At 46.7% G+C, this 16,585-nt stretch overlaps 1 protein-coding gene across 1 annotated transcript; it reads left to right on the forward strand.

The window, feature by feature from the left end:
- Nucleotides 1-27: 27 nt before the first annotated feature.
- Nucleotides 28-15,311, forward strand: CCT7 (chaperonin containing TCP1 subunit 7). Its single transcript, XM_066631950.1, has 12 exons — nt 28-100; nt 2,227-2,380; nt 3,085-3,191; nt 3,793-3,918; nt 4,882-4,934; nt 5,876-6,047; nt 6,851-7,015; nt 8,775-8,963; nt 9,918-10,015; nt 11,342-11,474; nt 13,069-13,275; nt 14,890-15,311. Exons 1-12 carry the CDS (start codon nt 95-97, stop codon nt 15,112-15,114), a joined length of 1,635 nt encoding a protein of 544 aa, XP_066488047.1. The 5' UTR covers nt 28-94; the 3' UTR covers nt 15,115-15,311.
- Nucleotides 15,312-16,585: the final 1,274 nt, after the last annotated feature.

A 16,585-nucleotide genomic window follows, 5' to 3' on the forward strand; every position in this document is an offset into this window, starting at 1 on the left:
TCCTGCTCCTTTTGCTCCGCCCGCGCCGGGAAGCTTCTGGGCGCGCGCGGTGCACTGTGGGAAGGGGCCGTTAGCTGAAAGGGGCGCCGGCAAGATGATGGTGAGTGAGCCGAGCTGCGCGGGGGAGGTGGGCGCATCCACGGCCATCCGGCCCAGGGACGGACTCGCGGCGCTTGTGTGGGCTCGTTCTGGCCCCACAGGAGTCTCTTCCACCAGGCGGGAGGGATATTGGTGGGGGGGGACTACGGGAGTTTCGAACCGCTGTGGAGGTACGTGGAGGCCTCCTCCCACTACCATAGAGAGGCGGTCGCGAACGGCCGTTCTGGAATGGATTGAAGGCCAGGCCAGGGCTGCGAGGCGAGGGCTGTCCATGCTTGCAGGTAACTGAGAGCTGGCTCCTTTTACTGTCGAGGCGGCCGCCGCGCTGTACGCTGGGACATGTAGTTTCCCTGTCCAGTTATCCTTGTGCAGCCTCCTTTGGGTTCCTTGTGGCCAGTGCCCTTTTCTAGGCTGTGGTGTGCTGCTTCTGTCCTGCACTGCAGGGATGGTGTTGTTCTTGCCTTCCTGCCGGCTGAGAAGCTGCCACCCGCCCCATTGCATGGGTTGGAGGTGGCTTAGCAGACTGGAGCCCCTGCAGTGTCACTCACTCATTCATTCACAATTTTATGCCCCACTTTATCCAAAGGGCATCCAGAGTTGCTGTCATGTGCTCCCTAGTTGTAGGGCTCAATCCTGTGTGCATTCATTAATAAGTGTGTATAGAGTTGTAGCCCTTGTGGCTTCTTGTTGTGAAGTTGCAGTGAGTCCAATATTGTGGCACTGAAACGGTCCTCTTTGCCTTAGCGCAGGGGTCTCCAAACCTTTCGGCCAGAGGGCCGCATCAAGTATCTGGTATGGTGTCAAGGGAAAGAAAATAAACGTTAAATATAAAATTTAAATAACATTAGAGGTGGAACTTGAATGAATGAATGGGCTCAGAGTCCCAGGATTTCTCCAAGCACCAACACACACCACAGAAATAAAGCCCACACTCAAATGGATTCCCATTTCCCCACCCCACAAGCAGCTTATTTACATGCACAGGAGTAAATGAGTTGGAACCAGCACATCACAAGAAATGTCCAGATAATAATAAAAATAATAATAAAACTTTATTTCTATCCCGCCCTTCTCCCCAAAGGGACCCAGATCATGTTCTGAGGGCCTGGGAGGCCTTTTGGAAAAACCAGGAAGTGTTATTTTTAGCCATTCTGAGGGCAGGGGAAGCTGTGGGTGGTCAAGCGAGCCTGGGATCCAAGGGGGACCAGAGGCTTGCCTCAGCCCCATCTGGCCCTTGGGCTGGGGTTTGGAGACCCCTGCCTTAACACACTGGTTTTAGCACCAGGACCCGCTTCTTAAAATGGTGGTCTGTTGGAACCCATGTAGCTTTTCAAATCTCAAAATAACAGTGTTGCTTTACCAGCTGCTCAAGCCTTTGTTTTTTCCTTTTTACCAGGGGTGGCCCCCTGCCCTTTGAAGTGGACTGAGGAACACTTGCCTGCTTGCACGTTCTGCTATGTTTCAGTTTCCACAGAGTTCAGTACACTTTCCTGGTCAGCTTTCTGCTTGTCAGTTTCATGAAACACCAAAAATTGGGTCTTGACCCACAATTTGGGAAACACTGCCTTAATGAGCTCACAGGGTGAGGCAGAGACAGTTACTGTCTCTCAGCCAGCTCTACCTTGTAGAACTTACCTTTTGGGAAGATAAAAGATTACTTTTAAATGGGAAAGAATGGGTTTAACCAGATGGGGTAACTTAAGATGGGGAAGAATGAGCTTTGAGATATTTGTGGCAGGAAATTTCTTTGCTTAGACATACATTTATGCCCCAGCCTTCAATACATGTATTTCCAGGCTTGCCGAAATGATAATAAAACAATGAATAAAATACTAGTCACATAAAAACAACAGAAAAGTTAAACACAGTATCAAATATCACATACATGTAAAGAACTGGCAAATGAGCAGGTCTTCATTTGTGTTCCAATGGCACAGAAGTTGATTCCAGGCAAGCCTTTTGGAGAGAGGCTTCTGTAGGCAGGCCCCAGCATTCAGAAGGCCCCCTCTCCAGCTGCTGCCTTCTTCCCTGCTGTGATACTCTGTGCAGAACTGTCTTTTGTGTGTCCAAGATGTTGGCTGCTTAAGCCTTGGCAAACCTTTGACTGCTGTTTCATGTTCCTTGCAGCCCACACCTGTTATCCTGCTGAAGGAAGGCACAGACACTTCCCAAGGAACCCCCCAGCTTGTCAGTAATATCAATGCCTGCCAAGTGATTGCTGAGGCTGTCCGCACCACTCTTGGCCCCCGGGGCATGGACAAGCTCATTGTGGATGACCGAGGTGAGCATGCTGTGCTTTCATGGGATGCCCTCCACACTCATGGGTTCTCCTCACCTCCAGTGGGTCTTCTGAGGCTCGTGGAGGCTGCATATGACCGTCTGTGGCCGCTGCAGGCCTCAGAATGGACCATAAAGCAAAAAATGCAACTTCTGGTTTTACGATAAGCCATGCAGGGGGGCCTGCATGGACCTGATTCACAGATATCTGAATCCGCGGATATGGGGATCCCCTGGTATTTCTAGCTGCCACTGAAACATCATTTCCCCCTCCCAGTCCTATGTACTGGGAAATAGTATCTATAAAACCAGCCCTATGTGTCCTACATAAGCCCTGGGTATCCTACATAAGGTGTGGTAATAACACCACAGGGTTCTTTGCAGCTGCCCCTTGCCACTGAATTTCCTTCCCTGAGGCTTCTTAAGGCTACATCCTAGCACCCTCCAGAATGTCTTTGAATGCATACTTGCCTGGTTTAGCTTCCTGTGGCTGGACACTAAGGTGGTGGAGGGCTCCAAGGCTCAGCACAGGATCTGGGAGATCCACCCACCTGCTATGGGAAATCGTGTTGGACTAGATGGCGCTTTGGTCTGATCCAAGGGCTCCTGTGTTTTGAACTCTGGCTTTGCCACCTTGAATGAGTCGCAGTTGTATCTCACAGGACTGCTTTCTTTCCCCACGAACTTTGTCCCTGTTGATCTTTGCAGGCAAAGCGACTATTTCTAATGATGGCGCCACCATTTTGAAGCTTCTTGATGTGGTGCACCCTGCTGCGAAGACACTAGTGGACATTGCCAAGTCCCAGGATGCAGAGGTGGGCAGCTGTGCCAACATTACCCAGCTCTCCATGCATATATATTTTTTAAGCTTATGTAGCCTATAACTGGAATCTGAAATACCTCTGTATGTGAGACCAGTGAGTTGCCACTGGGGGCTGGGGAGATTGATGTGCCCAGCTCACCACAGGGCTGCCCAGATGACTAGAGAGCCATTGTGCTTTAGGAGGCAATTCCAGGCCTCTTGTGGAAATCATATGTCTGTGCTGAATGGAGTTGAGGAGCGGAGGTGCTGTTTGCTGGCACTGGGGAATTCTTTTGGACCATTCAGGGTTGCTGGGCACTAAGAACAATGCTGTTGAATGAGGGCCTTCTCCTGGGTCTGGAATAACTACCCAGGATATCTCTGTAGGTAGGATTTGTGGTAATTCGGAGATCTCCTGGCAACCAGCTAGCAAGATTTGCCTCTGACATTGGACTTGTAGTGCCCATGGTATTGGGTGGGGAGTTGGTGCGTGAGAGGGAGCGGGAAGGACAGGTGGGACTGAAATAGGGTCACTGCACATGGAGTGAACCTGGGAAATAGAAATACAGCCGTGGGGGGGAGGGCCTTGGTGCTTAAGTCTTCTTCTTCTGCAGGTTGGTGATGGCACCACTTCTGTCACCCTCCTGGCTGCCGAGTTTCTGAAGCAAATCAAGCCATACGTGGAAGAGGGGGTGCACCCCCAGATCATCATTCGTGCCTTCCGCACCGCTACACAACTGGTAAGAGTCCCCGGCGTGCTTCCCTGAGCCCTGGCCTGTTCAGGCTCACTGTTCAGCACGTGTCTGGGAAATGCTGGGGAATAAAAAGAGCGAAGGCCAAGACTTTGGAATGGTTCTAGTTTTGGAAAGGAGAAATACAATTTGAGCAAACAAAATTGGGGGCTTGTGGCAAACAGAGTTTGCTGGGACTGCTTAACGTTTTGAGCTGAGGAGGCCTTTCTCCCGAGGCTCTAGAAAAGCCTCTGTGGCCACTGTGGAGTTGTTGAGTGCCTGTCAAGGCGGGATTTCTGGCTTGTCTCCTGTGGTCATTTTGTCCACACAAGGCTCAGTAGAATGAATACTCTGGAGGGCATCATTCCACCTGCCCTCTGGATTGCTTAGCAGCAAGCAGTATTGGCTCTTGGTGACATTATTATTATTATTATTATTATTATTATTATTATTATTATTAATAATAATAATAATAATAATAATAATAATAATAATAATAATAACAACAGTATTTATATACTGCTTTTCAACTAAAAGTTCACAAAGCGGTTTACAGAGAAAATCAAATAACTAAATGGCTCCCTGTCCCAAAGGGGCTCACAATCTAAAAAGATGCAAAAAGGACACCAGCAGACAGCCGCTAGAAAAGACACTGCTGGGGTGAGGTGGGCCAGTTACTCTCCCCCTGCTATAAAGAGGAGCACCCGCTTGAAAAAGTGCCTCTTACCCAGTTAGCAGGGGTACTAAAAGCTGTGGGAATACTGGCACAGGGCAGCATGCATATGTGCAGCGTCCACCTTTTTCAGTCATGTTGATCCAGAAGAATGTTTCAATCAGTGCTCATAGTGAGGGATTCAGATTGGAATGCTGGCTGGAGCAGCCTCAGAAAATGAACTTGGCAGGGTTTGAATGCAGTGTGCTAACCCTGATTTTTGTGACCTGTGTGCTAACCCTGATGTGTTGTTTTGGCAGGCTATAAATAAGATCCAGAAGATTGCCGTCACGGTTAAGAAGACAGACCAGGAGTAAGTTTGCAGCATCTTCTGTTCCCCACTGGATAGAAGGGGGATACTCACACACACTCTCCTTGCTACTACAGGGCATGTGTGTGTTTGTGTATTTTTCATTTGACATTTGAAACAACGTGTCTAAGGCAAATACAACCAGCCACCAGCAGAGCTTATCCCCATTTAGCTGCCAAGATAGGAGCAAGAGTTGTTTTTGTTGTTTGTTTGTTTTTTTTAAAAAAAGTTTTGTCTTTTCCAGTCAGCCAGCTTTTAATAGCTTAGAGTTTCTTGAGCTTTAGGCAGGAATATTTGCTGTATTTAGTGGAGCAGGGTATCTTCAAGTGAGTCTCACTAGTTCTAAGTGTCAGCTAACTACTTTGCAGTTTTATTTTATTCCCTTGGGAAAGCTCTGTAGAGTTAGGGTGAAACATTGGGATAGAATCCAGATTTCATGATTGTAGACTAGAACTCAAAAATGAATCCTTCTTTACGTGGTAACTCCGGCCACAGAACCTTAGTGATTACAAAAAAACTAATAGTTTGCTGTTACTGTGGAACTGTGAAATTTAATTCTTTAAAAATTCGAATTAGAATGACTTAACAGTGTTGGGTTCTGTAATGTGAACAATTCACTGGGCGAATCTCTGGCCTTAGTCCTCGTGCTCCAGAGTCAGCCTACAGTTACAAAATTGGTACGCAAGCAAGATGGAGCCATGGGTGGCCTTTGCCAGTGGTGACCACTTGTGTTCCTGTTTGTGGTGGAGATGCTTGCAGGTCTAGCAGCTGACCAATACTGGAAGCTTTGAGATACAGAGCCCTTGAGCCCTCCTTAAAAATTGTAGTTTGTTACATTTGTAATGAAGTAAAAGAGAGAGCTGCCATCTGTTCACTGACGTTCTCAGCTTCGTGGAATAATTGGCTGTGGTCAAGTATAAGTGGCTTCATTTGACCTTCTGCAGAGAGTTGAGAGGCCTGTTGGAGAAGTGTGCAGCCACAGCCCTGAGCTCCAAACTGATCTCCCAGCAGAAGGACTTCTTTGCCAGGATGGTGGTAGACGCTGTGATGATGCTGGATGAGTTGCTGCTGATCAAAATGATTGGGATCAAGAAGGTTCAGGGAGGAGCCTTGGAAGTAAGTTTGTGGCATCTTGATCCGATTTCTCCTCGCCCCAGGCTTAAAAGAGAGGAGGGACACACTCAGACTCCCTACCCCAGGCCTGTTTTGAACTCACACTTTTGGTATGCTCTGCCACATTTAACACTGGAATATCTTAAAATTAAACACTAGCTTTTAATATCAATGTTCCTTTTTAACTACATAAAAGATTTACGGGGGGGGGGTGTATCCACAGATCCTGAATCCATGGATTGGGTCCTTGGGGCTCTCCCGTGTTCACCCCCTCTTTGCTCAGCAGGGGCTGCAGACATTTGTTATCAGCCTCTTCCAGGCTCACATTGAGCTTGGAGGTTGAAAACGCAATTTCCGGTTTCGTGGAGAAATCAGAAGTGATGTTTTTAATGCCTTATAAGGCATTGGGAGGCCCAGGGAAGCCCTAATTTTGTGTAGTCCTGAAAGGGTTATGCTACAGTAAAATTGTTAAGTCTTCAGTGCTTAAGCCTTAAGTCTTCAGAAAGACTCATCATTGCCACTAACAGACTACCTCCGGAAGTGGTCACAATTTAATAAGGCCTGAAGATCTCCAGTGAGGGAGAATCTACAGCATCTCTTGGTAATTAGTTCCACTCTTGAACTGTCCTTACTGTTAGGAATTTTTTCCTGATATCCAACTGGAATCTCCTTTCTTGCAGTTTGATCTCTGAAGCAGGTGAGAACAAATGGGCTTCTTCTTCCATTTGACAGCCCTTCAGGTGTTTGAAGTCACGTGGGTTTGCAGTTCTGTCACAATCCAGCTGAAATGACCTTGTTTCCCCCAGGATTCTCAGCTGGTGGCAGGAGTTGCCTTCAAGAAGACCTTTTCGTATGCTGGCTTTGAGATGCAGCCTAAAAAGTACGAGTCACCCAAAATAGCCTTGCTCAACATTGAACTGGAACTCAAGGCTGAGAAAGACAATGCCGAAGTTCGAGTCCAAACGGTGGAGGTAAGGGCTGGATTTGCATGTAAGAGTTGGTAGGGGAAGTCATGAAAATCCTATGCTTCTTATGCCATGAACTCCAGGACCACAGACTCCGAGGGCCTGACGTGAACAGTTTCTGTTGCGTGATTCCGCCTCAGTTGATCTGTTTTTTAGAAACTTATATTCTGCCTTTTAATTTAAAAAAAGTGTCCAGTGTGACTCATAGAGATTAGAGTTGAAAGGGACCAACTCCCAGCCATTGCAGTGGGTCCACAGCTACAACGTCCCTGATGGGTGGCTCTCCAGCCTCTGTTTAAATACCTCCACCTTCCGAGGCAGGCTATTCCACTGCCAAATGGTTTGTATTGTCAGGAAATTCTTCCTAACATTCAATCAAAATCTCTTTAACTGTCATTTAAACCCATCTGGCCTGGTCCTGCCATCCAGAGCACTGAGAACCCATTCGCTCCATCTTCCACCACAGCCCCTCAAGTATGAATGGATGGATGGATGTCTTGTCCCTTCTTAGCTCTCTCTTCAAACAAAGATGCCCAACTCCTTCAGCCTGTCTTCAGAAGTCATTGATTTAGTTCCTCACAGGAATTTAAATGTAAAACTTGAAAAACAAAATTAAAACGTAACACAGCAGATGGAAGAGAGTTGGCAGTAGTCAAATAGCAATGACCAAGAGTTTTTTATTTTGAGAGACTTTTACTTTTAAATTTGGGTCTCCTGATGGAGAGCCTTTGGAATGGGGCCAAAGGGAGAGTTCCAAAGTAGGTGACCACAGTAATGACACTGAAAGGAAAGGCTACTTTGAAGAGAGAGGTCTCTAGCCCCTGTTAGAAGGTCACCAGAGAGGAGGCAGTTCTTCCCTCTATTGGAAGGGAATTCCAAAGCTGTGGCACTACCACAGCAGGAGCCACCCCTCTCATTGCTGCTAGCCAAGCTTCCACTGGTGGCGGCACATGCAGGTGGGCTCTCCCACATGACCCCAGGGTTGTTGCATGGGGGAGGCAGTCCATTGCATACCCTGACCCCAGACCGGGAAAGGCTTTAAAGGTCAAAATTTGCATTTGGAATTGCAACCAGCAATGAATCTGCAGCCAGTGCAGCACCAGGAGCAGCAGCTCAACAGACTCTAGCCATTTTGCCCTCTTGACCGCATAAGCTGCCGCATTCCTTATGAATTGCAATTTCCAGATGGTCCTCAAGAGCTACCACATGTAGAGTGCATTGCAATGATCAAGTCTTGCTGTCCCCAGTGCGGAGACCACTGTGGTTAGGTCTGATTGACTTGGATAGTGTTGCAGGTGGGGCACCAGCCGGAGCTGGGCAAATGCCTCTTACCCCCTCTTCCACCACCTGGAGAGCATTTAAACTGCAGGCCTGCTACTGCAGAGGAAGCACACATCCATTCAGGACAATGTTCTGCAGAATGGCAATGCCAGTATTGAACTAAGAGGATGCTGATTTTGTCCAGATTTAATTTCTGCTTGTTATCCCCTCCCCCATCCAGTCCCTGCCCCATCTCCAGGGAGCACCCTAGGGTATCGACAACCTCCCTGGGATTAGATGATGGAGAGAGAAGCAGAGTGTCACCTGCATATTGGTGACACCCAACTCCAGAGCCCTGGATGGTCTCTCCCAGTGGGTTCATACAGACGTTACTCTGCTCTCTACTGAGGGACTCTTGGAAACCTGTAGTTGTTCATTTACACAACGTTCTGGGTCTTCTGCTAAAAAACGAGTGAGGGCTTCTCACCTGAATCTCCCTTTGCAGGATTACCAGGCTATTGTGGATGCCGAGTGGAACATCTTGTACGACAAACTCGATAAGCTCCACAAGTCAGGAGCCAAAGTTGTGCTTTCCAAGCTTCCCATTGGTGATGTGGCTACTCAGTATTTTGCCGACAGAGACATGTTTTGTGCTGGCCGAGTCCCTGAGGAGGACCTCAAGAGGACCATGATGGTAAGGCTCCCTGTGGGCTAGATCCTGCTTGTTGCATCCTGTGCTGTTTGAATGAGAATAAGGAAAATAGGTTTTGGTCCAGCTGGTGAGTTTTGTGCAGGGCTCGTGCTGGTGGTTTTTGTATAAGAAACGCTCCTGTTGGATTTTGTTCCTGCGTTTGAACTGGAAATTTTTGAAGCTTGGAAGCATGCTGTAGTGAAGTCAAAGCTTCAAGCGTGTACAGGGGACAGTTGTCCACAGAAACAGAGCCCAGATGATAGCTTCGATATGAGGTCCATCCTGGGGTTTTGGCTTGCGTTTCTGTACCTGCACCAGTTGTGATGTGGGAAGGAAGACATGGGGCTTCCTCTCCTGAGTAACTCTTTCAGTTGGATTTATTTGAACTAGGTAGAGTCGTGTACTTTTTAGTGCGACACACTTTAAAAAGGTAAAGTTGGAGCACAATCCATGAAATGACTGTGCGGTTCAAGGCCAATTTGGAGGTGAGTCTCTTTGCTCATTTTGTGAACTGACTCACTGGGTTCCAGACTTGTTTGCCAGCTGCGGAGAATGATGGGGCAGCAAGCACAACTGCCCCCCCAGAGTCAGATGAGTGGTTTGCCTCTTACCCATTGCCTTGTCCTTAAAAATAGCAGAACCTGGTCAGATTCCAGTAGCAACTGAAAATAACCGTTTGTGCAAAAGTGGCGGCTAGTTGGTCTGAACAGAACGTAGCTGTTATCTGACCACATCATTACAAGATAATGTACACTCATTGAATGAGCCATGTAACCTGCTGTTAAAGGGCAAATGCTGCAATGGAATGAGTGGCAGGGCAGGGATGTGGTGCTATGTTCTGTAATAATTTTAATAACTAAAAATGCTGGGAAAAGCATAACCAGATGGACTAGATTTGGCTTCTGAATCCTGATTTATGTAGTTCTGAAACGGTTCTCTTGTATGTATGCAACACAGGCCTGTGGTGGCTCCATCCAGACTAGTGCCAGTGCCTTGACGGATGATGTCCTTGGGCGCTGTGCGCTCTTTGAGGAAGCACAGATTGGAGGGGAGAGGTAAGTGCAGTCTGGCTGGAATGCTGGAGGAACAGGGAAGCCCTTTGGGCTGGCTGTGCTTTTTTCAGGTGGTCTTTTCCAGTTTTTCTCCCTGCCTTCGCACTGCTAGTGTCTGAAATTTTATTTTTTTAAAACCTGCAAATGCCTTACATCTCAGTTGACTTAATTTACATTGTTGAACAGAAAACCCAGCAGCTCTTGGTGGGGGTGGGGGGGCGCTACAGGACATGCCTTGGCAAAACCTCAGAATGTACAGGCAGGGCCAGTTTTGAGTGCCTTGGGAACAGTGCCTCTAAGCTTGTGGAGCAATCTTCCCTCCCTTCTTGGTGTTCCTAGCCAGCCCATGTATATCCAGGACACTTTTAGGCAGGCTTGAGCCCCTGTCCCTTGAGATTTGCAAAATGTGGGTATTCTGTGGTACGGACCATTATTCCTGAATGTAATGTGTACTTCTTGAAAACTGATTTTTCTGTGATGACTGGGCTTCAGCGGTGAATTGTGTTCTAGAGTACAGCATAATCCACCACTGAAGCCCAGTCATTTTGCAGCGAAGAGCTGACTACAACATGCCATGATATCAGTATGTGCTGTGCTTGTGTCTCGAGTGAACCGAGTGTAGAATTTGAGATTCATTGAGTTGGAAGGAATGGAGGAGATTGAGTCCAACCCCTGCTGGTGCAGGCTGTCCACCACTAAGTCCCCGATAGGTGGCTATCCAGCCCCTGCTGATGTTTCCTTGGTATCATGTGCATTCCCAGCCTGTCTTGGTGTTCCCTCCCACAAGACTTCCATAGCAGGCTTTAAGAGGAAGTAAGACTCTAGCAAAGTTCAGTGGTGCAAGTGTGTTTATTTGGTTTAATGGTTTGGTTGACCTGAGGCATTTGGATTAGATAGTAAATTGTGTTTAATCCACTACTACCTGTACATTTTTCCCCTCCCTAACTACTACTACTACTACTACTACTACTACTACTACTACTACTATTATTATTATTATTAACAGTATTTATATACCGCTTTTCAACTAAAAGTTCACAAAGCGGTTTACAGAGAAAATCAAATAACTAAATGGCTCCCTGTCCCAAAAGGGCTCACAATCTAAAAAGATGCAAAAGAATACCAGCAGACAGCCACTAGAACAGACCCTGCTGGGGTGAGGTGGGCCAGTTACTCTCCCCCTGCTAAAAAAAGGAGCACCCACTTGAAAAGTGCCTCTTACCCAATTAGCAGGGGTTAACTACTGAATCTTTTTGGAAGGCGTTGTCACATTCCATCCTTCACATGTACTAAGTCTGTCCTCTCTCTCTCTCTCTCTCTCTCGGTCAGATACAACTTTTTCACAGGCTGCCCAAAGGCCAAGACCTGCACAATAATCCTGCGGGGTGGAGCAGAGCAGTTCATAGAAGAGACGGAGCGCTCTCTCCATGATGCCATCATGATCGTCAGGAGAGCTATCAAGGTGCGGATTGCATTGTTTGGCATCTTTAGGTGGGCTGTCTCTTGCCCCTGTACTGAGACTTGCCGCTGGCAGGGCAGCTTCTGTGCACTGGAAGATTCTGGTTCTCTTCCTTGTTAGAGCTGGGAAATTAGAAGAGCTCTTTGATTCACCGCATTGTCTTTGCTTCCCCCAGCAGTTCTAGGAAGGCTCTTAGTGTCTTGCTTCTTGTATTCATGTTTCTTGGACTTTTTGGCATTCAGGTTTTTGAAGAATTCTGGGATTTTTGTTAAGGAGAATTGGGAATGTTAGTAGCCAGATTATGGGGCTGGGAAAGAAGGCAGGTGATCAGAGGAGGGGCGCAAGGAAGCTGTATGGGACATTGCAGTCCAGTCGAACCCAACTTCCCTCTTTGAGCCCTTACTAAGAGCTGCTCCCATACTTTGAAGGCTCTTCCCCCTCCCCTATAAAGTTAACACCTTTCCTTGAAACAAAAGAAGTGGAAGTTTCCCAAAAGACCTACTTTTTTCTGGCTTGGATTCATCTCCATCTATAGAATGTTCAGTGTCCAGGAGCCTCTCTTGGATGAAAGGAGGAAGGGTTTGTTTGCTTCATCCCAGCAGTTCCGTCCTTCTGTCACTTGCAAAATCATACCAAGACAAAACAGGGGGTGGGGGGAGATCTAACAGCAAAGCAGAACTTCACTGGGAGGACTGGATGTTGGACTAACAGAAACTAAGTTTGCTTTTATGATTATTCTGATACATCAAGGGATGATGGGCTGAAGTCAAGCAGGGCTGTAGCCTGTTCTCTCGGCTCCTTCTCTAAGGAACGGGGTCATTTTGTCAATGAACTTCTCTGGCTGATCATTTCCAGTCATTTGGAAATGATTGTTTAAAAAGGTGAAATGAGGCAGGCATCCAACGCCCGTCCTGTTGGATGTCATGCTGGCAGGAAGCCTGGATCGGTCACCATATATGGGTGAAGTGAATCTTGGCAGCCTGTAGGGCCTGATGCTGCTGGAGTTCTCTTAAACCAGCGCATATGCGCTTTACTTTGTTGCCTGAGATGTAGCTGATGGTCTTCAGTCTTTTGGAGCCCAAAGCATGTTCCATGGAAGCTGAACTCCTAGGAAAGCTGCATTCTCCCTGCTTGTCATCCAGTGGTCCAGACACCTTAGGTATTCTTTGCTTCATGTGCACAATCCTTACCATCATAAGCGATGTAGGGAGTTTTGGCAACTTCCTGCCATATGCCCATCTTTCCCTTCCCAGTTTCTGCATATCTCCCCATTCTGCACAACCCCCCACAATTAGTATAGGGGATGCCAGCTTTGCATATCTTGTTCTTTGCACGGAATTCAGAATTCTTTAGCATCAGATTCTGAAAATGTGAGTGTGGATTATGTAGCAGCTGTGCCTGTTGTCCTTGCCAGCAAGCTGGTGGTTGGCATTGGCGTTTGTGAACTTGACAGAGATTCAGTCGTTCTCTTCCAAGTGCCGTGAGGCAGATCTGTGCTGGGCAAACTGCCACTGACTTCCTCGTGAATGGTATACATTAGACCTGCTGCACTCGTAGCCTTTCAAGAAGGAATGATCTTTTCTCCTGGCTATTTCAGAATGATTCTGTTGTTGCTGGTGGAGGAGCAATTGAGATGGAGATTTCCAAGTACCTTCGTGATTACTCTAGGACCATTCCAGGCAAGCAGCAGTTGCTGATTGGGGCATATGCCAAAGCATTGGAGATCATTCCACGTCAGCTCTGTGACAATGCTGGCTTTGACGCCACCAACATCCTCAACAAGCTTCGTGCCAAGCATGCACAGGTGAGTTCCCTTGGCAGGGACGCAGGAACTTGAACAATGCAACTTACAGGTCTGGTGGAGTAGCACCCTACACGTGAGTGGCTTTTCAGGCACGTGGCAGGTTGATTCATCTGCACCTTTGCTGGAGTTCTGTGGCTACTGTCTGTGTGGGAATGATACTGTTTTCCCTTCTACAACAATTGCTGGTGTCTCAGGCTTTGCAGAAGGCCTAGTAAGAGAGAGTCCGCATTCATGCACGCAGATGTCTTGATAGCCAGGTCGATAGAACAGAGTAAGTGGGGGCAGGGCAACTGTGTTCAGACATAACATTGCACCATGGTTTAACCTTGCACGTGTGAGCAGCCTTTACTTTTACCATGTCTGAGAGAAGAAGATGAGCTTCCAATTTTGGTTGGTGGCAAACCGTAAGTTTGAAGCGGTATCTGAATGCAGCAAATTGGCTTTCACAAACTATAATTTGCCCTTAAACCAGGGTAACAAGCCATAAATGATCCTGACTTGCAATTCTGGTTGGTGGGCTAAACAATAGTTTGCTGGGCTTTGACGCATCCACAGCCTGAGGTTTGTTGCTAACCGTGATTGGAAGCTTATAATCCCGTCATGTGGAAAAAGGGGTAAGAAATGGGACTCAAATCCTGCTCTGCTATGTCATGTATAGTAGCCTAAGGCAAGTTGCTGTCTCAGGTTCTTAACAGGAATCTGGACCCTGCTTGCAACACCAGGCAGTTACACAGACCTCGCAAGGGTAATGTTCAACCTTTGTTCCTAAGTCATTGTACAAAAGAGAAATTTCACTTGAGAGTTGGCCTCAGTTGCTGTCTTTCAGTGTAACTTGAAGATGAAAACTTCCTGGTGCTGTAACTGGGCTTGTAATCCTAGCTGTCTGCAAGCCTGATGTTGATTATCAATTTCATCCAAAACTATTATCCATGGAAGGGTCTCCGTGTTCCGTGGAAGCATGCCAGTTGCTGGAAAAGTTGTTGAAAGCAAGGCCAGTATGAAGCCTTGGCCAGTATGCCTTCCTTGAGGCACCTGGCTGGCCAGCCATTTGGGAGATGAGATGCTGCCCAGATAGGGGCAGGAGGTCTGGTCTAGAGGATAGAGCCTCTGTTAGCCCGAAGATAACATCAGAAGTTCGCCAGTTCGAGGACACTGGCAGCTCCCTGAACGGCTGAGAATGGCGAGACCTTGAAGCAGCTGACAAGCCCAGCTGAGTGATTCCACCTGCTCTTGGTGTGAGCAAGAAGCATCTTGGCTGCCCTCCATGTGAGAGATGGAGCTGCTTGTCAGCCTGCCTGGGGGAACTGGAGGCCAGAAGTGAGACCAAACCAGGAAGATCCATCTGAAATCTGGTTTGTTCTTGAAAGAGAGAACCTCTATGTTTGTCAAAATACCCTTGAGGGCTTTAGAAATGCCTGCCTATGTAAACCGCCTTGAATAAAGTCAGAGGAGTAATCTGATGACCAGAAAGGCGGTATATAAATACCTAGTTATTATTATTATTATAGGATTTTACCCTGAGCAAGTAGAACAGCCCTTCTCTTTAGGAGGTCCATTCTCCTTATGGTCTAGTGTGGCTTCCATTTACAGTGAATGTTTTCTGTCTGTCCTCAGGGTGGGACGTGGTACGGTGTAGATGTGAACAATGAAGACATCGCTGACAACTTTGAGGCTTTTGTGTGGGAGCCAGCCGTCGTGCGCATCAATGCCCTGACCGCAGCATCGGAGGCGGCGTGCCTCATTGTGTCTGTGGATGAAACCATCAAGAATCCCCGCTCCACAGTAGATGGCCCTCCTGCAGGTCGTGGTAGAGGACGAGGTCGGCCACACAACCACTGAGGGCCAGGCTTTGCCAGTGGTGCACAGTGCGGAAAGGGGGGCTTCTCTATCAGGCAAAAAATCCATGAGATTTGGGGGACACAGTCAGTTCTAACGTTAGTCTGTTTTACTAACTGGATGATCAGTGAATCTTGCAGGGCTACTGTATGAAAGAGAGAAGTTTGCCATATGATGGCTCCTGGACACAGCTTATGCTGTCTCTCTCTCTCTCCTGCACTCTTTCATATAGTGTAAAGGTCCCTTAGAGTCCAAGGTTGTATACTCTTGAGCACTAAAACCCAAGCAAGTCCTGTAGACGATGAACTTTTTCCTGTTCTGAGTTCTCCTTGCCTTTGAAGTTTCAAGGCCTCCAAGCCTGTGCAATATTGGCATCGTGCTGGAAAGTTTAGGTGGTTGGCTAACAATTGTATTTATTGTTTTTTTCTACTGGAGGTTCAAATCCTGGCAGGAAGAAAATAATTAAAAAAAACTTAAAAACACTGACTTTCCTGTTCTTGACTGTCTCCTTTGTTTCTTTCCACGATTCAGCTCTTTAAAATGTAGCCAGGGCCTGAAATCAGAGCCTGTTCAATGGGAACCTGTAATTGTGCAGTTTTGCTTGTCTTCGTGCCCTTCTGTTACTAATTTAAAGCAATTGAATGAGAGAGAACTCAAGATCCGCGTCCTATTGTGCCATCCTGTCACCTGGGGTTGGACTGAAGTGATTCAATAAATGGCATTTTTTTCCTTTTAAATGGCTTATTGAAACAAGGATTGGAACAACACAGAAGGATGGACTGATAAGCAGGAACAAATATTTTAAAATTTTAATACCACATTCCCTATTGAAATTAGGACAAGATGCCTTGCAGTATGTGCCCCCCCCCCAAAAAAAAAAGAAAAAAGAAAAAAAGAAGCTGTGTATCAAGCTGGGTTAGGTTGTCAAGTCCTGCTCTGTGACCACTGGAAATGCAGCCTTGTCTCTCCAGAGAAACTCACATTTTGTTCTCCCGTCATTATGAAGGTTAGAAACATGAGATTATAGAGGACTGAAGTCTTCAAGAGAGGCTTGTTTGCATTCATTTAAAGGCAAAACAAAAGTCTGTAAAATTTAAATTTTCCAAGATGACTTGTAACAATTCAATAGATTTTAATAAAATGCATAATAGCAATTTAAGCATAAGTAGTGTTTTTAAGAAGTTCCAAATCTGTTCTGACCTTGGATGGCTCAGTCTGAATTCTTTTTTTTTAATTGACAGTATTTGGAAGTTTGTTAAATTTTTATCTCCAGGACTGTTTTTCAAAACTATGAACTTCGTATGAACTGTACATATTAGGGATGGCCAGACTTGCTTAACGTAAGACTTGCTTAACATATGATAAACTTCAGATGTTTGAGAGCTGCAATATTTAAGAAGCATTTTAAGTATATTTACACCCCATGAACATTAAACTTAGATTTTAATCCAGTGGACTCTCAGTATGTATCCAG

Source organism: Tiliqua scincoides, chromosome 6 (genome assembly GCF_035046505.1).
Source record: "Tiliqua scincoides isolate rTilSci1 chromosome 6, rTilSci1.hap2, whole genome shotgun sequence".
Classification (NCBI taxonomy): Eukaryota; Metazoa; Chordata; class Lepidosauria; order Squamata; family Scincidae; genus Tiliqua; species Tiliqua scincoides.

Coding starts and splice junctions, on each gene's coding strand:
- CCT7 (XM_066631950.1), top strand. Junction 6,048..6,850: donor TTCAGGGAGGAGCCTTGGAA/GTAAGTTTGTGG, acceptor TGTTTCCCCCAG/GATTCTCAGCTGGTGGCAGG. Junction 11,475..13,068: donor TCGTCAGGAGAGCTATCAAG/GTGCGGATTGCA, acceptor TGGCTATTTCAG/AATGATTCTGTTGTTGCTGG.